Source organism: Jaculus jaculus, chromosome 7 (genome assembly GCF_020740685.1).
Source record: "Jaculus jaculus isolate mJacJac1 chromosome 7, mJacJac1.mat.Y.cur, whole genome shotgun sequence".
Classification (NCBI taxonomy): domain Eukaryota; kingdom Metazoa; phylum Chordata; class Mammalia; order Rodentia; family Dipodidae; genus Jaculus; species Jaculus jaculus.
In genome coordinates, this window is record NC_059108.1 from 155,835,904 (window position 1) to 155,859,748 (window position 23,845).

Below are 23,845 nucleotides of genomic sequence, written 5' to 3' on the forward strand. Positions count from 1 at the left end.
GATGCGTGCACCCCCTTGTGCATCTGGCTAACGTGGGACCTGGGGAACCGAGCCTCGAACTGGGGTCCTTAGGCTTCACAGGCAAGCGCTTAACCGCTAAGCCATCTCTCCAGCCCTCAATCTTTTCTTTGTGGCACTGTGACCACAAGTGAGAGTCACACCTGTTTCTTCATAGTTCATATCAAACCTAAGTTAAGTTTCCTACCAGTGCCAGTCGATGCACATGGCTCTCTGCCAGTGGTAGACATCAGGAAAACAGATGGGTGGTGAACACATGCCCAGCAGATGCTTCCTGCTGAGTGGGTGTACAGCGGAGGGGTTGGGATCCATTTTCTGGACATTGGTCAGAGAGCTGCTGTGACCATCAGGTCATTAGAAAGTTAATGTTGACAGGAATTAATGATCACCAGGGTGCATGTTTTCAGTTCCGATTCTCTGCAGTCGTGACCTCATGGACCCTTCTTTGGAAGCACGTGAGCTTGATGTCTGCTCCATGCCTGTCTGCACTTGATTGTGAGCAGTCTGTATTAACCAGAGCTGAGCCCTGGAAGGCAGGCAGGTGGGCCCTGCCCGCTGAGCACAGCCTCGTTTGTAGTCCAGACTGACTTCCTAAGCAGCTTCCAGCACCGGGCAAGAGTTTGCATGGTTTTTAGCATTTTAAAAGGTGATGAGAAGCCAGATGTGGTGGTGCATGCCTTTAATCTCAGTACTGAGAGGCAGAGGTAGGAGGATTGCTGTAAGTTCGAGGCCAGCCTGGGCTACAGTGAGCCCCTTGAAAAACAAGGAAAAGGGTGGTGAGGAAATACTACTTGGGCATTTCTTCGGTGAGCTGCTGGCAGAGGAGGCCCTGCAGTCTTGGGCCTGCCAGGAAGGATGGGCGCTTAGAGGATACATGATGGGGTGGCCCCTAAGCACACCCCTCAGTCTGATGGGGGCATGTGGGGCCTCTTCTAAGTGTGCCTATTTTGGAGCTGTCTTTTCTAATTGTCAACACACCTTGGGATTTAGAACTGTTACAAAAATAAAATATTTTATTTCCTGTTATAAAGTCCCTCTAGTTTTGCAGAAAAGATGTTTTATAAAAACCAATCCTGAACAGCTCTTTCCATCTTTGTGCCAGGGCTAACCTTTTGGGGCCACAGGTGGCTTTGAAGGTTGGGGCGGGGGGAGGTATAGTACAGGCTCCAGGCTCATGCTAGCCACTCCACCTTGAACAGATGTCTGCCTGTTTCCTGCCTTAATAGGGACAGTTATGCTGTTGAATACTCACCATGGGGCCACACTTGGTGAGGATGCACTGAGAATCCTTTTTCTTGTGTCCTTGTCATTACTTGCTTGAAGCTGCATGTGCCCTGGGGCTGGCCAAGGCAACTAGGTCAAGGCCAGCCCACTTCCTTCTCTGACTCTTGGAGTCTAAAGCCTGAGGTCAATTTGACATGTCTCTTCCATCTTGCTCCAAAATGAGGTTGTTTTGGGTCAGAGTATATATTTGGGGCCAAAGAGATGCCTCACAGTGGCCTGAGCAGCAGGGGAGGGCAACCACCAGGAGGGCTGCCTGTGCTTCTGCGGCTCCCAGGGAGTGACCAGAGACACATCACTGCCAGGTTCTGCTGGTGCAAGGGCCAGTGTAGGGCCAAAAGGCAGGGTGGGTGAGACCCATGGCGAGGAGAGGTGTCAGCAGGTGTTGGTGAGGAAAGTTTTGTCAGGACGTTCTTGGGACCTGGCCAGGCTGTTATAGGTGCCATCACATTAGCAGGATAGTCCCTGGCATCCCTCGAACACCTTCCTCATTGACTGTGTAGCAGCAAGAGGATGGGGGCAAATGGGGGGCGAAGAGTACCCGCAGAGTCCGAGCTGGGCCATTAGGCAAGCCCAGGGTGGCGTCCTCTTCACGGACCCTGCTGACCATCACCCTCATCAGAAGCTGGTTGGCCCAGGTGATGCCAAGGGCTGGAGACAGGTGCTCGTCCCAGGCCCTGAGAGGCAGACAAAATGGTTATTGCTGCCTCTGACCCCACCCCCCACCCTGCCATTTGTGCCCAGAACATTGGGAAGCCTACACGTACCCCAGTGATCCAGGTGCAGATTCCTGCTCCTTTACAGTTTCTGTGACCTGGAAGAGCCAAGTGGGATCAGCTGCAGCTCAGCCTCGCTGTCCCCAGGCTCACAGGGCAAACCACCGGCGGCCTCACCCACCTGGTTGATGCACAGCACAGGGCTCTGGAAAGTACTACTCAGCCGCCGCAGCGCAGCCCCCAGCGTCTGCAGGCGCTGGGCCCGAAGGGCTGAGGCCTGGCCATCAAACTCACAGCGGAATGGGGCTGCCACGGAGTCCACCACCACCAGTCGGGCCATGCCCTTCGACAGCAGAATGGGGACCTTCTTACTCACACACTCCAGCAAAGCATCCTGCAGGAGCCAGGGGACATATAGTTTCCACTAACCAGTGGCCCCCAGACCCCTTCTAGATGTCACAACCTTGCCTTGCAGCTTTTTGACAATGCATCCTGGCTACTTGGGGTGCAGACACCATACCCAGACCTTTCAGCCTGACTCGGTACTCTCTTCGTAAGTCCCCAATAGACACCCTTTCTGTGTGCTCAGCCTTCATCTCCTGAATTCTGGGTGGTCTGGCGTACCCCACCCAGCTGTAGTTCAGGCAAGCCTGGAGCAGCTCTGCTCCCCCAGTCTGAGTGTCCTTCAGGCTGTTGTGTGGATGAGCAGGGGCCAGCTTATTTCTGCTGGTGGGATGGGGCAGGAGTCTTAGGGTGTTCAGCACACAGCATATATCATCCTTGGTATGACGGGGTGGGGATAACCCTGACCCCAAGCCCCCTGCTGCCCCAGACCAGGGTGGAATGTGCCACAGCCTGCTTGGTACTGGGGTCAAGTGAGCCTTGATGTGGTAAGCGGCCTGACTGCAGAGACTCAGGTGAGGGTGCAGTGTGTGAGGCAAAGGGGCTATGGAGCAGGCAGGGGCCTTTCTGGTAGCCATGGGTCCACAGAGGGGAGCAGGTCTGAGGTGCTGCCAGGCCCTCTAAACCACCCCTAAGTTCAGGGTCTTCAGGCAGTCTTATCTAGTCAGAACGCTCATCCAACACCAGCTGTCATGTTTACACCTCTGAAGAGCTGCTGAGAGTCTGGTGTCTAGCCCTGAGTGAAATTCAGTCTGTACTTCTCTCCAGGGCATCCCCAGCAGAGCCTCTTTGTGTGGAAAACGACAGCAGCAGCCTAGAAGACGCTAGCACCAACGTGAGTCTCCACTCCTCCCCAGCCTGGGCACCTGGGGGCAGGAGGTGATGGCTGAGCACACAAGTTGCAGGTTGGGGCCTCATGGCCATATGTGTGCAAGGGGGAACAGGCATGACTCCCAGGGCTCTGCCTGTGTAGGACAGGGGAAGCTCTGTTTCCTAAAATCAAAGATACAGGGCCCCATGCCTTGAGTCCCAAGGAAAGAGGCACTGAGCCAACTCCATCTCTAAGTGGCTCCTGGGGCAGGAGAGGGAGGCCTCCCCAGAGCTGCTGCCAAATGGCAGCCTGGCTTGACCTGGCCTGACCTGCAGCCTTCTTTTGCAGTGACCCAAGCCTAGAACATCAGGATGCTGCTGTTGAGTGTGGCTCCGGAGCTGGTCCTGGGATGGCCAGGACAGGCTGGGCAGGCCCTCAGCTAGGAGCCTGCGGTGCAACTTGGTTCCCTGAGCACATGCTGTGGAGCACATACTAACACCACCACCACCAGGAAGGGCCTGGAGAGCACTGCTCATCCAGCTGGTGACCTGGCCAGCCCTGAAAATACAGCGCTCAGGTGTGGCCTGTCACCTTCTCAGGAGGAAACATCTGGGTCCCTCTGGCACTTCTCATGTTAATTTGCTGTGTTGTGTGTGGTGATGTATTTTACTGTACATTTTTTCAAGATTAAAAGTTTATATGCCTTCCTTTTTCTTGAATGAGTTTTTTCAAAAATTTAAAAAGTGGGTTCTAGGGGCTAGGGAAAAGATTCAGAGTGTTTTTTTTTTTAATTAATTAATTAATTGAGAGAGAATGGGTGAGCCAGGGCCTCTAGCCACTGCAAATGAACTCCAGATGCATGCGCCTCCTTGTGCACCTGGCTTGCATGGGTCCTGGGGAATCAAACTGGGGTCCTTTGGCTTTACAGGCAAACGCCTTAATCACTAAGCCATCTCTCCAGCCCAGAAGTTTTTTTTTTTTTTTTTTTTAAGTTTCATTTTGCTTTTCAAGGTAGGGTTTCACTCTAGTCCAGGCTGACCTCCTGGACCTCACTCTCTAGTCTCAGACAATTCACCTACCTCTGCCTTCTGCGTGCTGCGATTCAAGGCAGCCACCACTGTGCCCAGCATAGTAGTTTTAGGCACTTGCTTCCAAAGCCTGCTGGCTGGGGTTATTCCGTAGTACCACATAAAGACCAGATGCAAAGTGGCACATACATGCATCTGCGATCTCAATTCTCTGTGCCAATGAAAGGTGGAGCCAGGAGAACCTGAAGCTTGAGGACCAGGTAATTTCATGTTCCCTTGGAGTCTAGCAGTTTATTTGCAGAAGCAAGAAACTGTCTCCAAGAAGGTAGAGGACAGAAACCTGTGAGCTGTCCTCTGACTCTACATATGTGCCGAGTATCCACACCAATACACATACACACAAATGTTTTTAAAAAGTGGCTGTGCCCAACCAGTAACTCCTGGGTGGTTGTGGACAGAGGTGCTCCTTATACCCAAGCCACTATGTCATATCTGTATGTAGGTTACAGCTTTTATCCCACCTGCTCTTCTCTCCTGATTCGTCTGCACTTGTCACTCATCCCTGTTTGGTACAAAGACCTCTCTAAATTGACAGACTGTCCAGGGTATGACCTTGCTTCCTGCTGTTAATACCACTGGACCTGGTAAGCCTCTCCTGCCTGCCTCTCTGGCATCAGGACAGCACCAGGTCCCGGGCAGGGAGAGAGGTCTGAAGTGCTTGTCCAGGTTGGTTTCTGGCAGGCATGGGAGCCCTAGTCTCCCACGTGGGAAGACTTCCCTCAGAGGCAGAAGGCACATTCCACAGGCTCCTCAGATAGGTAAGTGGTTATTCTTTGGGCCCTGGTAACTAGAGGCCAGCAGCCATGTGAGGGGGCAGGAGCAGAAGGTAAGGAGCCCAGAGAATATTCTCACTAAATGCCTGGGGCACTCTTCCCCACTTTTCTCCAAAGTACGTTGACAGTTAACATAGGGCCAGTTACATTTAGATTATGACCTATTGAGTGTTGGACAGAGTATGGGGCAGACATAACATCATTTGACTTGTTACCGACTGAAATTCCCACATACTGAGGTGTCCTGGGAAGTGTGCTTAGCCCACAGGCAGCTCAGCTTCCTGCTAAGTCTTTAGAAAGAACCCGCCCTGCCCTTGCCATGTGTCACAGTGGGTACTTCGTCCTCCGTGTGGAGGCTGGTCTCTAGCCCCTTGTCGAAGTGGTTGTCCTGAATCCTGCAGTGATGAGACTCAGCTCAGGGGACCCAGCAGGCTCACTACCTGGGTCTTGCACTGGCAACAGCCTTGGCTGAGTCACTGGTCCAGTTGTGAACAGAAACATCTACTCACCACATCAGCCACATGCTCGATGAAGATCTGGTTGCTGAACCTGACCTTCTGGACCACTTCTCTTGGCACATCTGACCGAAGCTGCTGGTGCCGAGCGATGAGCTGCTGCAGCCGGGTGCTGGGGAAGACGCCTTCTGTGCAGATACAGACAGCCCCTAGGAAGCCAGAGAGCCCCACGTACGTGGAAGGCCAGAGACAGGCTCCTGGGCACCACTCCTTGATCCCTCACAGGCCCTTCACCTATGGCTGCAGGAGTGCAGCAGGCTGAGGCTAATGTCATCCCATCTGTGGCCACTTTACTGGTTCCTCAGATAGAGGCTGGGTCTCCAGTCTGACACATCCTCTGTCCTAGGCCAGAATGACCTGGGTGGGCTGCCCCATTGCTCGCTTCTGCTCTCGTGTCCTGTTGGGTGAGATTGGCAGGGCAGGAAGTAGATAACCAGAGCCAAGGGACTGCCAGAAATGTCACTCACATGCAGAATAACTGTCACATACTCTCATGAACAAAAGTTTCCTCTGTTCCACTCTCTTTTTCAAAAAAATTTATTTATTTGCAAGCAGAGAGAGAGATAAAAGACAGATGAATGGGCATGCTGCAAACTCCAGATGCATGCTCCACTTTGTACGTCTGGCTGTACCTGGTTGGGTTTTGCAGGTGGGCACATTAACTGCTGAGCCACTGCTCCAGTCCCCTCTGTTCTACTCTTCAGGGCCCATAATCTAGGGATACTTGGTGATGCCAGCACTTTTGTAGTAACTAGAAACAGTTATGAGCAACCGGGACACCGAGGGCTTGAACAGCCCCTGGGCAATGTGCTGTGAAGGCCCAGAACCTAAACCAGAGGGTGCAGAAAGCTGGGCTTTCTGCAGGAAACCCTATGCTTTTGAGCAATGGATTTCTAACAAAGATGCTAGGATGATTCAAAGGAAAAGATTTGTCTTTGCAGATATGCATAAACACGACTGAAAATGAGTCAAAATGAACCAAAGGGGAGCTCTAGGAAAATTCACAACTGGGCTGCAGAGATGGTCCAGTGGTTAAGGCACTTGCTTACAAAGCCTAACAACCCGGGCTCCATTCCCCAGTACCCATGTAAAGCCAGATGCTCAAAGTGGCGCATGTGCTATGCCCATTCTTTCTTCTCTCTCTCTCTGCTTGTAAATAAATACATATTAAAAAAAAAACAGCCGGGCGTGGTGGCGCACGCCTTTAATCCCAACACTTGGGAGGCAGAGGTAGGAGGATCGCTGTGAGTTCAAGGCCACCCTGAGACTCCATAGTGAATTCCAGATCAGCCTGGGCTAGAGTGAGACCCTACCTCGAAAAACCAAAAAAAAAAAAAAGAAAAAAAACAGCTGAGCGTGGTGGTACATGCCTTTAATCTCAGCATTTGGGAGGCAGAGGTAGGAGGATCTCCATGAGTTAGAGGCCACCCTGAGACTGCATAGTGAATTCCAGGTCAGCCTGGACCAGAGAGAGACCCTACTTTGAAAAAACAAACAAAAAAGAAACTTCACAAGTAATCTTGCTGATCTTGGCTTAAGCAGCGGTTTGCACATGACACCAAATCACAAGTAACGAAAGAAACATACCTTGTAATATGAAATACTACAAAACAATTTATGAAAGGAGCAACATATAGAGAATGGGCACTTTTTCTGCTGAGAATGAACTCCAGACACATGCACCACTTTGGTATCTGGCTTTACATGGGTCTTGGGGAGTCTAACCCAGGCCAACGGGCTGTGCAAGCAAGTGCTTCAGGCAAGTGCCTTTAACAACGAAGCCCTTTCTCCAGCTCCAGGTTATATAATGATTCTGGTAAGGGTTGAGACAAGATATTAATGTGATGCCCAGATAGCCTGGAACTCTGTGTAGCCCCAGCTGGCTTTGAACTTGCAGTGGTTCTTCCCAGTGCTGGGATTATAGGCACATGCCACACCCAGGTGAGAAGTAAAAAAAAATTTTAAAGTGGCACAGGATCTAAGCCAGGCGTGGTGGCATACGCCTTTAATCCCAGCACTTGGTAGGCAGAAGTAGGAGGATCAGCCGTGAATTTGATGCCACCCTGAGACTACATAGTGAATTCCAGGTCAGCCTGGGTTAGAGTGAGACCCTACCTCAAAAAACAAAACAAAAAACAAAATAAATAAAAGCACAGGACCCAACAGACCTGTCTCCCAGAAAGATACATCAGAGGCCAGTAACACAGAAGTGACAGTAACACAGAAATGCAAGCTGAAGCCCCAAGGAGAGGCTGCCTCACCCCCATCGGGAGTGGCACTGATGAGGATGCGGGAGTCAGAGCCTTCACTCCTTGCTTTTGGGATGGAAGCTAACATAAAGTGGTGCTGGGATGGGGGCCAGCAGAACAAGGTCAAGCTCAGAAGTCACTTAATGGTATCGCCAAACCTGCTCGAACACATCATGGGCACTGAGCCTCAGGAAGCCCTACCTTTCTGGTTCTGTGGGCTAAGTGTGCTGCAGGTGACGTAGGTGCAAGGCACTCACAGCTGTGTGGCAACCCCTACTGCCTCCTTCCTACAGTGTAAATCTAGTCTCATTTCCCCCCCCCATTCATTTCTTAAAAGTATTTGAGAAAGAAAGAATGGGCACACCAGGGACTCTAGCCACTGCCAACAAACTCCAGATGCATGTATAACCTTGTGCATCTGGCTTTATGTGGGTACTGGGGAATCAAACCTGGGTCCTCAGTTGCATGCAAGTACCTTAACTACTGAGCCATCTCTCCACCCCCCCCCCCCCTTCTTCTAGAAGGAGGAAGTCGGGAATCACAGGAAGGAAACATCCACTAGGTAGCTGCTAGTCTACCTGAGTGAAAAGTAGCCCAAGAATAGGCACATCCCCCCCCCCCCCCGTGCTCCTTGGCTGGGCACTGCTTTCCCCATCTCTCAAGAAGGGGCAGCCACTCACCAGTCTCCAGGCCTCCGTACTGTCGTGGGAGCTGCACAGTCAGGCAGAGCTGTAGTGCCAGTTGGGTCTTCCCTGCTGAGCTGCAACCAGCCAATTCAGTGATACCCTCCAGAGGCAGGCCACCACCCAGGATCCGGTCCAGGACGGGGCAGCCCAGGCTCAGGCGCCTGTGCTGCCCGGGGAAGTGCTCACTCTCCTGGAACAGGCGCAGAGCTGCGGGGCAGCGTGGGGTCAGGCCATGCTTCCTGCCTGGGGCTCTTCAGTGCTGGCTGGACCCCCAGGATACAGCAGGTCTGGAGGACCAGTGCCCTGGCCAAACAGCTGGATGTAGCAGATACAGAAAACCAGCTCCCACATGGAAGGCATGCCTGCAGCGACAAGACCTCTCAAAGCCACCCCCACAGGGGGTCTTGTCCCAGCAGTTCATGCCTCTGCTGGTCATTGCTGACAGATACTGCTCTGTGTGGGTGGGACAAGCTACTTGGTACCTGCCTCTTGGACACTTGTCCCTGGGGGAGTCTCAGGGTGGCACTCAGCCAATGCCACCCAGGCACCTGAGTGCTGTGGAAAGTGTGAGAGGAGCTGCCCAGCCCAGGTGCAGTATAGTGATTAGCAGGTGGCCTGTGGCTCCAGGATGACTATACAAGGCATGCTAGCCTTGTGTCCAGTGGGCCATCTGCAACGGAGGGACACTGCCTGGCGGGGTGCACTGGGAGCTGGTAACCAGATGTCCCTGTTAACAGGAACCAGTCCTAATGATGCCCATGTTTTCTGCACGTGCCACTGGGGTCCCATTAGGCCCCTCTGCTGTCTCAACATCTCTCTGGGTGTAATGCCTGCAGAAGGGTGACACCACAGCCTTGTCCCTTCTCTGATCCAAGAAAAGGCCCTGATGCCCTTCACCCATTTCCCCCAATATGTCATTTCATGGGACACTGACCATAATCCCCAAGGTATCAACAGCCAGAACCCCTGGGCTCAGGTTAGCTGCCAGAGGTCATTCCCTATGTGGAGCGTGGAGCCCAAGGAGCAAGATAACCACCCAGCCAGTGCCTGGTGCCAGCCAGCACGAATATCCCGCTCACCTGTGAGGACATGGCTGCCCTGGAGGTGAAGGGAGGCTGCTTTCAGCAAGTGTCGCACGTCAGGACTGGACAGGCCAGTGAGTCTCTCCAAGTCTGGGCCCGAGCAACACAGAACCTCCTTGACTGATCTCAGTCCGCCTGCAATTAGTGAACAACGGTAGTCAGGCAGGTGGCAAGAGCAGAGGGTGGCCACAGAGCTGTGCTTCCAGGTCCAAGGACATCAGAGGCAGTGACTAAATCTTGGCTAGTGTGACAAGTGGATGGCAAGAGAAATGAAGGGCCTGCTGGAGGCACCAGCTGCTTCTGCCCTGCATCCTTGTGACCTGTGCCTTGGGTTCTCACATCAACAACAGCAGAAGCCAAAGATGAGGTCAGTCCCAGGTGCTGAGAGGAGGATATGACCATCACCCACCTTTTGGAAGTCTCCCAAGAAAGAGGTAGTGTGGTAAACTTTTTTTTTTTTTTTAATATTTGACAAAGAGGAGAGTGTGGGAATGGGCACGCCAGGACCTCCAGCCACTGCAAAGGAACTCCAGATATATACGACCCCTTGTACATCTGGTTAATGTGGGTCCTGGGGAATCAAACCTGTGTCCTTTAGCTTTGCAGGCAAATGCCTTAACCACTAAGCCATCACTCCAGCCCTTTTCAGGGTTTTTGAGGTAGGGTTTCACTCTAGCCCAAGCTGACTTGGAATTCACTCTGTAGTCTCAGGGTGGCCTCAAACTCACGTTGATCCTCCTGGGTCTGCCTCCTGAGTGCTGGGATTAAAGACGTGCGCCACCATGCCCAGCAACTCATGTGTTTTGAGTAACTGGTTCCCAGCTGATTACAATTTGGGACATGAAGCCTTGCCAGTGTGTTGTTGGGGTTGGGCTTAGGGGTGTTATAGCCAACTCACCTTTGCTGGTTTGGATCTCTCCTGTTGCAGTTGTCCCCATGATGCTGGCAAGGAGCTGATATCCAGCCTCTGCTCTAATCAATCTTTCCCTGCCATCATGAAGCTTCCCCTCAAGACTTTCCTCCCATCAGCTGCTTTGTCCCAGCAATGAGAAGGGAACAACAGAAAACTGGTACTAGAGTGGGGTCATTACTGCTAGAAACCAATGTGGCTTTTGGAACTGATTTGTGGGAATGTGGAAGGGTTTGAAACCTTGGTCTAAGAGACGAAGGCAAGGCAGTACTGTAAGCTGTTTGATGGACTATGCTGGTTAGAGTTGAAAGACCCAAATGCAGAACTGTGGGCTTTGACCTATGAGGGGAAGAGCGAGCTTTGCCTGGACTGGCCTAGAAGCAGTTTGTGTGAAAGACTTGCTGCATTCTTCCTGTGAGCAGGGTAGAGTTTAGAAGACATGGACTGGTGTGGGCAGAAGGATGTGGCACAGAAAGAAATGTTTCCAGGTTGGGCTGGAGATATGGTTTAGCGGTTAAGGTGCTCACCTGCAAAGCCTAAAGACTCGGGTTCAAATTCCCACAACCCGCGTAAGCCAGATGCACAAGATGAGCCATGCACACAAGATGGCACACATGCCTAGAGCTCTACTGCAGTGGCTAGAGGCCCTGACATGAGCATAATCTCTCTCTCTCACATAAAAATACAATTTTTTTTAAAAGAAAGTTTCAGCAGAGCATGGTGGTGTATACTGTTAATGCCAGCACTTGGGAGGCAGAGGTAGGAGGATCACCATGAGTTCAAGGCCACCCTGAGAATACAGAGTGAATTCCAGGTCAGTCTGGGCTAGAGTGAGACTCTACCTTGAAACAACACTAACAAAAAAATAAGTTTCAGGCTTAAGAACATGCCTGTGCAGCTGAGATTGGACCAGCTGTTCTGTACTGGGACCGCAGGAAAAATGCTGACTCTTGAAATTAGGGGGTCTGAATGCTGAAGGAATTTTCCTGCTTTTCAAAGTCAGCTTTATTCCCTCCTGGATTAACAAATGTGAAAGCCAACTGGTACTATGGGAGTCTAACAAATGCACAAAAGAGGAGTTCATTAGATTTGTAATGCAGGCTTTTGGAAATGGCCACTGAATAGTTTGAGGCAGACTTGTTGGAATGCCTGAGTGGAGGTCCAGTGGAGCCATGAGGATGAACTGTGGGTTGCAGTGGAGACTCCAGATGCCAGGACTGTGGGATGGCTGCCAAGAAGAGCTGCTGGCTTGGAGTGGACTGTTCTCCAGGCTATCAGCAACTCAGCTAGGACAAAACTGGAATCCCAGAACTTCATCACTGGTTACAGATGTTGGACTTGAAGCTACAGGATTTGATGTGCTCTGTTTGTTTCAGATCTTTTAAGAGTTAAGAGACCTTGTACTATAGGGATGTTTGAACAGTGTTGGGATTGATAAAAACTATGGATTTAAATTTTATTTTTAAAATTTATTTATTTATTTGAGATTGAGAAAGAGGCAGAGAGGGTAAGAGAATGGGTGCACCAGGGCCTCCAGCCACTGCAAACAAACTCCAGATGCCATGTGCCCCCTTGTGTATCTGGCTTACGTGGGTCCTGGGGAACTGAACCAAGATCTTTTGGCTTTGCAGGCAACTGCCTTAACTGCTAAGCCATCTCTCCAGCCCTGAAAACAATGGCAACTTTGAAAGTTGCACTGAATGTGTTGCATTTTACATCAAGGATGGCTGAGTTTATTATGGGTGCCACGGGTAGAATGTGGTGGTCTGAGTAAAATGTTCCCATAAACTCCTATGTTTGCATGCACGTTTTTTTTTGTTTGTTTGTTTAAAACCAGAAGTGTACATGTACAGACATCCACTTCACAAGTACTGGTCTACAAAACTGAAATGTAACTACACCTTTCTTAACTGCAGCCATAATTCTAGGATTCAAGTCCAGCTGATCCAGATCCATGCTCTTAATGGCTTCACCACCAGGACGCATACTTCTGAGGGATGGACAGAGCGATGGTCACAAATTCCAACCTGTTTGTTGTCAACTCAGACCAGCTGTGGAAGTGAGTGAACATAACAAAAGTGACCTGCCTGGTCATGCAATCCTGTGACTGTACTCTGAGCACCACCACAGCAAGGTCTCTGAGGGCAGAAAAGAATCACCACCATTCTGGAAATATTCTGTGTCTAAGCCTATAATATTATGTTTCTGTCTGTCCACTTACTCTAAGAATGATTAAGTGAGCTGGGTGTGGTGGTGCACACCTTGAATCCCAACACTCAGCAGGCAGAGGCAGGAGGACCACTGTGTTGTGAGTAGCAGGTCAGTCTGGGCTAGAGTGAGAGCCTGCCTCTGGGGAGTGGGGAGGAAGGACTGACTGGTTCAGAAACCTGGGCTCACTCTGAACACTGACGCTGCCCCCGGCGTTCTGAAGGCAATGGTACTGGAGACTGAGCCTGGAGAGGAAGCTGATGCTCTCTGTACCACTCACCTCTCTCAAGCTACGTGCAGTACCAAGTCTGCAAGGGGCTCCCTCAGCTGAAGCGCCCCCAGCAGTCTCCAGTTTAATATCCCTCAAGTGTGTCTTCATGGCGACGCTGGAACTAGGGAGTTTACAAGCTGCTAGGAAAATTTGCAGAGAACAATGAAGGGGAAGGGCTGCCAAGTGGGGCTAGAGCCTCACTTTATCAAGCATTGGGTGCCCCTCCCGCCCTGGTTCACACAAGCCCTGTCCAGCAACACATAACTGTCCTCTGCAGCGTTCCAAATGGCAATGCCAAGAAGTGCTGAAAGCAGTTGTCACAGGCGTGTTGAAATCGGGCCCAGTGTTATGCATGGGGCCTAGTGATCTGGGAATAACTCAGCTGAGTGAAGCTGGCAGCTGCGAAAGTGAAGGCTCCCTGCAGTGCTCTGGGTGCACTGAGTCCTGTGCAAGCTCCGAGAATCGGGCCTTGCATTTCACACCCTCCCAGGCTGCAGGGAGACATGAACCGGCAACAGCAGCACTAGCAAAGCCAAAGCTGAGAACGGGTTGGGGCACACCATGCTGGTCACAGCAACCCATAAGGCAGCTGCAGGACAGGAAGGAAGCCGGGGCTTGAAGGCATGTTTCCTGACACAAAGCTCATGAAGCCCACAGCCTATGGGCTTCCTAAGCCACCAAGGGTACCATGACCCCAATTCCATGAACAGCCCCACTTGGCTCCCTGTCTTCCTGCCTCCCCCAAGGGCAGGAGCTAGGGACGTTGCTCAGTTGTTGGAGTGTGTGCCTAACATGAAGCCCCAGGTTGGGTGACTCACTGTTGTAATCCCAGCACCTGGGAGGTAGAGACCGTGTGATAAGGATTCCTCACAAAGCAGGAAGCTCATAAATTCAAGGAATCCTTGGCAATACAGCTAGTTCAAGGCTAGCCTGGGCTACCAAGAAAAAGTCACAGGTAAGGCTCAATAGCGACAGGTGGCACAGTGGCTGGCATCCTAGGTCCTGCGCTCGGCGTCTGTTAAAGGGAATCATGTCGCCTCAACCCCGCAAAGCTGTACCGAGAGGCTGAAGGCGTGAGGAGCCGGGGCTTCGCGGGGAGCTCAGGGCGGCCCAGGCTGAAGGCCCCAACACACCCGCGCCCCCGGAAGCCCAGTTCTCTCTCACCGGCCCGCGCGAGGGCGCGCTTCTCCAGAGCCGCGCAGCTTGGCACGGCCGCTGCCCCTCCGGCCGCCTTCTCTTCCCGCCACAGGCCCGCAGGTCCACCTCGGCCGCTCGGCAGGACGCCGGGCTGCAGGTCGCACTGCACCGGCCTCTCCGCTCCGCTCAGGTCCCGCGGGCGGCGGCTCTCACCCCGCGCGCGCGTCCCGCTCTGGTCTCCGGGGCCCACCCTTTCGGCCTTCTCTCCCAATGAGCGGACACTGCTCGGGCAAGCGGCTGCGACGTGGCCTATTCATCGACCAATCCAAAGTCGCGATCTCCCCAGAGAGGGGCGGAGCACGTCCACCAGTCGTCGCTTCGATTGGTGAGCTAGGAGGGCGGGCCCTCGCGTTGATTGGTCAGAAAGCTCCTATGGGCGGGGGCGGTGCTCCGATTGGCCCGTGTTCCGTGCGTGGCTGACAATTGGGCTCCGGCGCTGTCAGCGGCGTATGGGCGGGGCGGGGCGGTGCCCCCAGGCTTAGGGCGGAGTACAGACCCTCCGCGGCGTGAGGGGCTGAAGTGGCGACATGTCCTCGGGGGTGGCGGCGCCTTGCGACGCCAAGAAGCTGGTGCGCTCTCCCAGCGGCCTGCGCATGGTGCCGGAGCACCGCGCCTTCGGAAGCCCGTTTGGCCTGGAGGAACCGCAGTGGGTCCCGGACAAGGAGGTGCGTCCCGTCCCCGTCCCCGGGGGCTCCCGAGCCTCTGCCCCCAGGTCCTACCGGCCCGAGTTTGGTTCCGGCCACCACTCTTCCCCTCCGCCCTGCGGCCGACGCGCACCTGTGAGGCGCTCCTCCGCGGGAGCTCGCGGCTCTCGGGACGGTCGGTCGGGCTGAGGCCCGGGAGTTTGCCTCTCCGGAGTTGTGCAGTCAGTTAATTATGGCCAAGAGGCATCCAAGTACTGATGACTTTCGTAAATTCCTTAAGTTCTAATCCCCGTCACGAATTCTGAATTCTGAGCAGCTGCGCTGCGCTGCGCCTCTCTGGGGAGCTCTACGGCTGGCAGGTGGGCCTGCAGCTCCTCGCAGAGCGCCCACCCGTCACCCACAAGCTGCCGCCCCTACTGTGCCTCACCTCTTTTCAGCTCCGAGAAGAGAAGGTGCTTATCAGCTCTCAGTCCCCGGAGGAAAAGTGTCTGGGCCAGTCCTGAGCTGTATCCTGGACCTTCGGGCACTTTTTCTCTGCCTGGGGTTTAGTGGACACGGGACTGTACCTTTGGTATTGCTTTTTGAGCTCACCCTCTGCCTAGTGCTGTAAAGGTAATTGAGCACAATACTGAGTGCCCCCCCCCCTTTGGCGTGCGTATGTGGGTGCTAGGATTACAGCCATGCACCCCCATGCCCAGCTTTTATGTGGTGCTGGAGATCATACTCAGGTCCGTATGCTTGCTTTTGTGGCAAGCACTTCACCCGCGGGGCCATCTTTCCAGTCCCAACACCGAGATGTTCTTAGTAACCCCGAACTGTGAGTTTAGGAATGGATAGCGTGGGGGGTCCAGCATGGTGGTGCACATCTCTATTCCTAGCCCTCAGAAGAGTGAGAATGGATGGAAGGTAAGAGTTTGAGACCAGCCTGGGCTACATGGGCCTTGTCTCCACATAGATCCCTACCCTATCCTGAGGGGAAAAGATGTTTTGTTTTTCAGACAGGCTTTCTTATAGCCTAGGCTGGCCCGAGTGCTACCACCATACGTAGTTTTTGTGGCACTGGGGATCATGGCTTTGTACATGGTAGGGAAGCACTCCACTGAGCATCCCTCCTTCCTCTTTGTTTAAAGAAAAGGTAACATATGGACAGAAGTCATCACATTAAAGATTTAACTCACCTAGAAACTGACAGGTTGTAGGAAAGGCCAATAGAGCACATGTAGAAATAGGTTCAATGTAGGGCAGGTTGAGGCTGGTGGTTGGGGAAGCTGTCTCAGGGGAGCAGGGCAATCTGGGGGTTGTGGGAAAGTATTCCTCTCAGTAGCTCTAGATGAGTAGGTCTAGACTAGCTTTCTCACCATTTTCTCTGGTTGCTCCCAAGGAGCCAGTGAAATCTTGACACAAAACGAAAACTTTGACAAGTAAAACTGGCTATTTACAGTGCATCCTAGTAAAGTATCACATGTCAGAATCGCTCCATGTCACTACCAGGGGAGGGAGGGTTATCAGACTGGATGACCACATGAGGAGGGCCGTGAGCTCTGTGGTGTCTCACTGGTCAGGATTTTCTTTGCAGTGACCAGAGCACCACAATGAGATGGTATGGGCCATGGCAGGTGGTAGGCTTCAACAGTAGGTGAGATGGAGCCATTTGGGTGGCCCAGAGCCTGGGAAGGAGAGAAGCTGCTCTGCAGTCCAGGCAGGAATCGGGCCTTTGCTCTACTTGTCCCTGAGGACCTAATTCAGCCAGTGCTTTATGGGGTAAAGAATGGGGATTTAGAGCGCCTGCCAAACCTGGCCTGTGTTGAACTGGGTGGTGGGGGTTGGTGGGGGATGCCTATGATCTTAGTTGGTCTTGAGGGGAAGGGTGACTCCTGGCAGGATAGGCAGGGCTGGGGGATTTCACTGTTGTTTTATAGGATCATAGGGTAAAGTTCATCTTGTTACAGTAGCCTTAGGTGAGGCCTGGGGCTCTGAGAGCTTTTATGAAGTTAGTGACTTAAAGCAAGATTTCCTGGTACTCTTCCAGGCTGTGATTACAGCTTCTCCTCCTTCCTTGTCTTTGAGCTGTTCAACAGCTAACTTGGTAGCAGTGTACTTGGTTGTAGTCCCTGGGCTGCAGATGAAGTTTACCTCTCCTCTCTCATCCCCACCCCCTTTCACCACCACCCCTGCCAGAGAAGCTAGCTTCACGTCTGCCAAATCCATTCCTCCAGCTCTCAAGGCCAGTGTGCGTGCTGTGCATTTCCTTTGAACTGGCTTTAATGAAGAGTCTTTCACTTAGACTCATTTGTAGTAGCAGGAATTGTGCTTTTGCCCTTGAGAAACAATTCTTTCACTAATGGTACTTTGAAATCAGGAATGGTAGTGCCTTTCTTTAATCCTAGCACTCGGGAGGGAGGCTGAGGTAGGAGGTTTGCTGTGAGTCCAAGGCCAGCCTCTTGAACAACCAAAAAAAAAAAAAAAAAAACAAACAAGGGTGTTTTGAGACACAGGTGTTTTTGTTTGTTTAGTCCAAGCTGACCTGGAATTCATTATGTAGTCTCAGGGTGGCCTTGAACTCAGGGCAATCTTCCTACCTCTGCCTCCTGAGTGCTAGGATTAAAGGCGTGTGTCACCACACCCAGCCATATGTAAGTTTTTTAGAATTACTTCTTGCAGTATTACAGATTGCCAGGGCCTGTGTGATAGGCAGGTGCTCTGCCACTAAGCTGTATCCCATAGTCTGTTGTAGTTCCTGAGGTAGGTTCTTGGTGAGTTGTCCAGGATGGCCTTGAGTCCACTCTGTAGCCCAGGCAGGCAACATGTGATCCTCCTGCTTCAGCTCCTCAGTAGCTGCAATTACAGGCCTTTGCTACCAGGCCCCACTAATGTGATTGATCTTTGAAGAATTAAGACATTAACTGTAATCCTGGTGGACAGTACTGGGCAGGGTCTGTCTATCCATCCTCAAGGGGAGGTAGGCATGTGTCCTAAATCCGTGTTGTTCTTCTTTTTTTTTTTTTTTTTTTGAGGTAGGGTCTCACTGTAGCCCAGGCTGACCTGGAATTTACTATGTAATCTCAGGGTGGCCTTGATTTCACAGTGTTCCTCCTATCTCTGCCTCTTGAGCCACCTCACCCGGCTGTTGTACATTTAAAAAATATATTTTATTTATGAAAGAGAAAGAGACAGAAAGGAGAGAATGGGCACGCCAGGGCCTGTAGCCACTGCATATGAACTCCAGACACATGTGCCCGCTTGTACATCTGGCTTACGTGGGTCCTGGGGAATCGAACCTGGATCTTTTGCAGGCAAATGCTGAAACCGCTAAGCCATTTCCCCTAGCCCCCATTTTTTTCTTTAATTGGGTAAAAAGAAAGAAAAAGAAGAAAGCTGGTGCATTAGGTCTGCATCCCAGAGTTCAGTTTCTCAGGATACAGCCTTGAACTGTTCAGCATTTATTGGAATTAACCACATGTTGTTTATAGTAAAAAAAGGATCAGGCATTAAACCACAAAATTACATACTGTTAAACAAGGGTAGCTATTATAAGAAGTCACAAGGTTACATAGGTCACATAGGTGGAATTGGGGCAAGAAACATCCTATGCTATGTAATCTCAAAGATACTTAGAAACAAAGAGATACAGGGAGGTCATGGTACATTTCACTGAGGGATCATTCCATTCCTTTCACATTCCATTTTCCATTTCCCCCTCTGATATGACAACACTAAGTCAAATCCCTGACTGTGAAGAACAGGATCTAGGGTGTTTTCATCTAAGGGGGTGTATTGTGTCCACAATACCATGAGTTTAACAGACTTTATTCTATTCTCTATATATCTACTTAGAGCATTAATAATGCAGGGTCCTATGGTAAGGCCTAAGAGCAGTAGTATTAGGGGACCAGCAACAGAAGAGAAAAGGGAAGTTAGCCATGGAGACCAACTAAACATAGACTGAAACCAATTACTAGTGGCCTGTCTAAAGTTCTTTTTCTTTGAGATTTTCTCCCACTAAAGCCAGTGTATTTCAGATTGTTCCTGACTGATTGGCATAAAAGTAACAAGTTTTACCTAGTCCATACATAGGCCCCCTCTTGTTTCATGAAAAGTAAGTCTAATCCTCTTTATTTTGTACCCTCCACTTTCATGGCTGTTGGAGTAGTTAGGATGACCCGGTGGGGGCCCTTCCAAAGTCCCAATATGGTGTATCCATGTATCCAAACTTTCTAGCTAAGCTGAAAGAGATGGGGGCAAACAGGGTGTGTCTGAAAAAGTGGACTCCTGGACTCTTTGTAAGACTTGGATAGAAAGAAGCCTTTCATAGGTAAAGTCAGTTATCTGTTCAAGACTCTTGGAGCAGATGGGGGGAGGGGTTCCATACATAATTTTAAATGGAGTGTTTTTACATAAGGGATATGCCTGGCACTTAACAGGGCAAAGGGAAGGAGTCTCGCCTCGCCCATCATTTGCAGGTCTCTAGTGTTAATTTAGTTAAAGTCTCCTTTAAGGTCTGGTTCATCCTTTCTACCTGTTCTGAACTTTGGGGGTGATAGGTGCAATGTAATTTCCAATTAATCCCCAATGTCTTGGTCAATTCCCTAGTGATTTTTAAAAATATTATTATTTATTTATTTGACAGAGAAAGAATGGGCACACCAGGGCCTCCAACCACTGCAGACGTGTGTGCCTCCTTGTTCATCTGGCTACGGGGATTCTGGGGAATTGAACCTGGGTCCTTTGGCTTTGCAGGCAAACACGCCTTAACCGCTAAGCCATCTGTCTCCCTAGCCCTGTTGTACATTTTCTTACTGTTGAGTCTTTATCTTGTGACATTGAAAAATTGGGCACACAGAGGACAGTGAATAAAGCAAAGGAGACTTGTTGAGAAAACTGTAAGAAGCAAACGATTAGGATTGTGGCTGGTATCTAATAAAGAGATAGAAAGGGGGAAGGGCCAGGCTGGTGTGGTGGTGCACGCCTTTAATCCCAGCATTCTGGAGGCAGAGGTAGGAGGATCACCATAAGTTCGAGGCCACCCTGAGACTACCCAGTTACAGGTCGGCTTGGACTAGAGTGAAACCCTACCTTGAAAAACAAAAACCAAAAAAAAAGGGGGGGGGGAGGAAAAGTTACACTTTTTGAGTTATAACCCAGAAAGGCTTAGTAGTGAAGATCTGCAAGCAGCTACATGGAAGGTTTAAATGCATTATCTCAGTAAGGAGGTCATTTTACCTCCCATCTCCTTTTCTCCTGGCCAGGTGATTGACTGGCCCAGTTGGATTAACTCTTTAAGGGAGGGGACAGCAGTATGTCTTTGTAATCTGTTTTTGTTTGTTTTGTATGTCTTAGAATATCAGGTCTCCACCAGGGCCAGAGGTGGAACTCAGATTCTTTTCTTTGACCAGGAGGAACTTCCCTTAATGGACCTCAATAAAGCTGGGGTACCTCCAGCCCTTCTCCCTTCATAAATCTTTGTTGTTGTTGTTTTGTTTTGCTTTTTCATGGTTGGATCTTTTTTTGGCCTAGGCTGTCCTGGAATTCACTCTGTCATGTCAGGGTGGCTTTAAACTCACAGCTATCTGCCTACCTCTGCCACCACTCCCAGCAAGTCTTTTTTTTAACTTCTGGTCTCCCTCTATTCCTATGCCATTGTCACGCCCAGTGGCCCTCACTAAGCTGCTGGCTGGTTGTCTCTCAGGGTTCTTGGTGGCCTTACTTCTCCTGGGGGTGAGCCCTGCTGTGGACCCCTCTTCCTCCACTTGGTAAGATGGATGAGTCACAGCAGGTTTCTTGATGTCCTGAAATAGCTGTGTCACCCACGGCAGAGGCTGCAAGACCCAGCCTAGGGAAGAGCTGGCAGCCTTCTCTGGTGCTCTTTCCTCTGCAGGCTCCTCACAGTAGTTTTGCTGCTTACTTTCCTACTCTCTTGTCTTGCCAAATTGCTGTGCTGATAATTTGAAAAAATTCTTTACATTAATAAAATCAACAGAAAAGTTATTGTGTTAAAAAATCTCCATTTTCTGAATAAGCTCTTTGTTTGTTTTTTTTTTTTTCCTTTTGGGCATGTGTTTGTGTGTGTGGCATTCAGATGTGTGTGTAGTGTACATGTGTGTTCAGATGTATGTGTGTAGTGTGGATGTGCATGTGTGTAGTCTTCAGATGTGTGTGTAGTGTGGATGTGCGTGGGTGTATCAGATGTGTGTGTAGCATAGATGTGTGGTGTTCAAATGTGCGTATGTGGTGAAGATGTGTGTGTTTAGCTTGCAGATGGGTGTACTATGTAGATGTGTGTATACAGTGATGGGGATAGCAGTGTTCAGATGTGTGGGTGCATGTATGCTTGCATGTGGGTGGAGGGAGGCCAGAGGCTGCCATCAGGTGTCTTCCTCTGCTGCTCTCCACCTTGTTCTCTGAGACGGGATCTCTCACCAGTTCACTGAGGGTAGTTAGTTAGGAAGCCCTATGGATCTGCCTCTGCCCCCCCCCCCAACACTGGGATTTCAAGCATGCACCATCATGCCCTGCATTTTATGTGGGTGCTGGGGATCTGAACTCAGGTCCTCATGCTTGCACAGCAAGCACTTTGTCAACTGAGCCATCTTCTCAGCCCCAGTTTTGGTTTCTTAAGGCAGGATGTCACTTTGTAGCCCAGGCTGGCCTGTGGTAAGCCTAAGATTGCAGATGTGCACCAAAGCCACCTAGCTCGTGGATTATTTAGTCACAGAGCACTTCCTGGTCACTTATGATCTATAGAGAGTAGGAACACATTCTAGTCTTGGGCTTAGAAGTTGGTCTTAGTTGGCCTGAATGTGTCCACTGTATCATGCAGAGCTGTTCTCTCCTGGCCATGCCCATACACCTCAAGCCAGTCCACTTCTGCCATCATGGTTGCTTGCTGCATCATGACTGAGGTGAGGGTGGCCACCTAGAGATGGCAGCAGCTCCTGTCACACTGACATTGTAGTATGTTGATTCACTCTCACTACTTGTAACCACTGTGTAGCTTCTTCTAGTATATTCTAGTGGATTCTGCAACTGACAAGTGAGTCGAAGAACAAGTGGCATGGACATATGGAGCACTCCAAAACTGACAAGAGTTTGAGGGCTAAAGGCAATTCAGGCAGTTCCTTGCTGGACAGGTTGCTCTTAAAGGCCCTTTCCAGGGCTGGAGAAATGTTCAGTGGTTAAGGTACTTGCCTTCAAAGGCCCCTGCTGTTCCACAGTAAAGGGACATGTGAGCCATAGGTGTCAGACCACCTTCCAGAGGTACCAGAGTCCCTAGCACCACCTGCCTCTATCTTGGGCCAACTGAGCAAGTGGGCCCTCAGCATCTAATAGGAATTTTCTCAAAGCAGCCTACGCATTTGCATGAGTTTTGTGGAGCATACACTCACCAGCCTGGTGCTGAGAACACTACTGGCAGTGCTTCACCTTCCTGAGGGAAGCTGCTGCCTCTGAGGAGCCACAGGCTCTTAGGTGATGGTGGCCCAGTGTCCTGAGCCACTTCCCACGCTGGCATTTTCTGGGCCTTTTGGCTAGTGCTCAGAAGAGGCCAGGTTCCCAGAGGAGGAGTATACAGCAGGAAAGGCAATGTGTTCAGGGACGGGATGAGTTGAGATGCTGGCTGACCAGAGTGAAGGTGTCAGGTGACAGCCACTACAGACACTGAAGATGAGGTGCTACTCTGTGTATTCCCTGGTCCGTCCAGACCCTTGGCCTGTGCTGCAGAAGGTGGCTAGCAGCTATGGCAGTCTCATGTTCCTGACTTGGCCCTGTTGCCATAGAAGAAAGCCAAGCCTATCCAGGCAGCACTGCAGCCACGCTGTGTCAGGCCTGTGACTGGCTCAGTGTGCTTGCCATTGGAGCCAGGGATTCATGTAGAATAGCTGTCCTGCCCAGATGGTGAGCATGCAGAGCCTTGTCAGGCTGCACAACTCCGTTAGTGGTGGTGAGATAGATAGATCAAGAGGTCTTATCAAGCTGCACAGCCCCTGCCAGTCAGTGTCGGTAAGGTAAAGAGGTCCTCCTCATTCATAATATGGCTCTTGCCAGCCCCATCTCTTTTATGAGCTCTGAGCCATTTCTGGACTCTCTGAGAACTTTGTTTCCTCCCGGAAGGGAAATTAAGTTCTCTGAAGGAATCTTTCATACCTAACATGGATGGTTCTAAATAAATATTCAGCCTAGTCCTTAGTCACCAATTTAGAAAGGCCCTCTGTCTCACCAGGAAGCCTCTTTTTTGTTTTGTTTTTTTCAAGGTAGGGTCTTGAAGTAGCCTAGGCTGACCTGGAATTCACTGATTCACTGTGTAGTCTCAGGGTGGCCTTGAACTCACGGCAATCCTCTTACCTCTGCTGGGATTAAAGGTGTGTGCCACCACGCCCGGCCAGAAAGCCTCTTTTTGATCACACTGTTTAGTTACTTACTGTTTTTTTTTTTTTTTTTAATTTAATTTTTTAAAGTTTATTTTATTTGAGGGAGAGAGAGGCACAGAGAGAGAGAATGGGCACACCAGGGCCTTCAGCCACTGCAAATGAACTCCAGATGCATGTGCCACCTTGTGCATTTGGCTTACATGGGTCCTGGTGAATTGAACCTGAATCCTTTGGCTTTGTAGACAGGCACCTTAACCGGTAAGCCACCTTTCCAGCCTCACTTACTGGTTTTCTTTTCTTTTTAATTTTTATTTGAGAGAGAAAGAGTGAGTGGGTGTGCCAGGGCCTCCAGCCACTGCAAATGAATTCCAGGTGCATGTGCCACCTTGTGTATCTGGCTTATATGGGTCCTGGGGAATTCAACCTAGGTCCTTTGGCTTTGCAGGCAAGCACTTTCGCTGCTAAGCCATCCCTCCAGCCCCATGTACTGTTTTTTAACCCTCCATTGTTTTCAAGTCACCATCTGCTGCCAGGGCTGATGCCCTGACATGGACAAAGGGTCCCAGAAGCTCTGCTCACAGTGGGATGTGTCTGTCACCTGTTTCACCAAGAGGCTGTGGCCCCCAGCTTC

General features: G+C 50.8%; 3 protein-coding genes across 18 annotated transcripts in view; 2 read left to right on the forward strand and 1 right to left on the reverse strand.

Moving 5' to 3' along the window:
- The window catches only part of Klc1 (kinesin light chain 1), a 65,785-nt gene extending 61,850 nt beyond the window's left edge, over positions 1–3,935 (forward strand). For all 10 annotated transcript variants that reach the window (XM_045155329.1, XM_045155335.1, XM_045155331.1 and 7 more), the window contains 2 exons: positions 3,186–3,252; positions 3,577–3,935. In XM_045155329.1, coding sequence (XP_045011264.1) covers positions 3,186–3,252; positions 3,577–3,579 — 70 coding nt within the window. In that variant the 3' untranslated portion in view covers positions 3,580–3,935. The remainder of the gene's footprint in view (positions 1–3,185; positions 3,253–3,576) is intronic.
- Positions 1–15,295, reverse strand: Xrcc3 (X-ray repair cross complementing 3). Of its 5 annotated transcripts, none has more exons than XM_045155345.1 (9): positions 14,175–14,272; positions 13,020–13,147; positions 12,433–12,582; positions 9,619–9,756; positions 8,534–8,746; positions 5,599–5,753; positions 2,197–2,409; positions 2,067–2,113; positions 1–1,976 (listed from the first exon to the last, which is right to left on the reverse strand). In XM_045155345.1, exons 3-9 carry the CDS (start codon positions 12,515–12,517, stop codon positions 1,745–1,747), a joined length of 1,083 nt encoding a protein of 360 aa, XP_045011280.1. In that variant the 5' UTR covers positions 12,518–12,582; positions 13,020–13,147; positions 14,175–14,272; the 3' UTR covers positions 1–1,744. The 5 variants fall into 5 exon arrangements, with proteins under 5 accessions (XP_045011280.1, XP_045011279.1, XP_045011281.1 ...); XM_045155344.1 differs by lacking the exon at positions 14,175–14,272 and adding an exon at positions 13,829–14,157; XM_045155346.1 differs by lacking the exons at positions 13,020–13,147; positions 14,175–14,272 and adding an exon at positions 15,279–15,295.
- The window catches only part of Zfyve21 (zinc finger FYVE-type containing 21), a 16,399-nt gene continuing 7,248 nt past the window's right edge, over positions 14,695–23,845 (forward strand). For 2 of the 3 annotated variants that reach the window (XM_045155349.1, XM_004665633.2), the window contains exon 1: positions 14,695–14,872. In XM_045155349.1, coding sequence (XP_045011284.1) covers positions 14,735–14,872 — 138 coding nt within the window. In that variant the 5' untranslated portion in view covers positions 14,695–14,734. The remainder of the gene's footprint in view (positions 14,873–23,845) is intronic. The other variant, XM_045155350.1, reaches the window with a different exon arrangement.

What these genes read in the sequence shown, in the direction of transcription:
- Xrcc3 (XM_045155346.1), bottom strand. Translation starts at nt 12,517, where the DNA reads ATGCGTCCTGGTGGTGAAGCCATTAAGAGCATGGATCTGGATCAGCTG. An exon ending in GTACGGAGGCCTGGAGACTG is followed by an intron (nt 5,754 to 8,533) that starts GTGAGTGGCTGC and finishes CTGGCTTCCTAG; the next exon opens with GGGCTGTCTGTATCTGCACA. An exon ending in TCTGCACCTGGATCACTGGG is followed by an intron (nt 1,977 to 2,066) that starts GTACGTGTAGGC and finishes TCTGCCTCTCAG; the next exon opens with GGCCTGGGACGAGCACCTGT.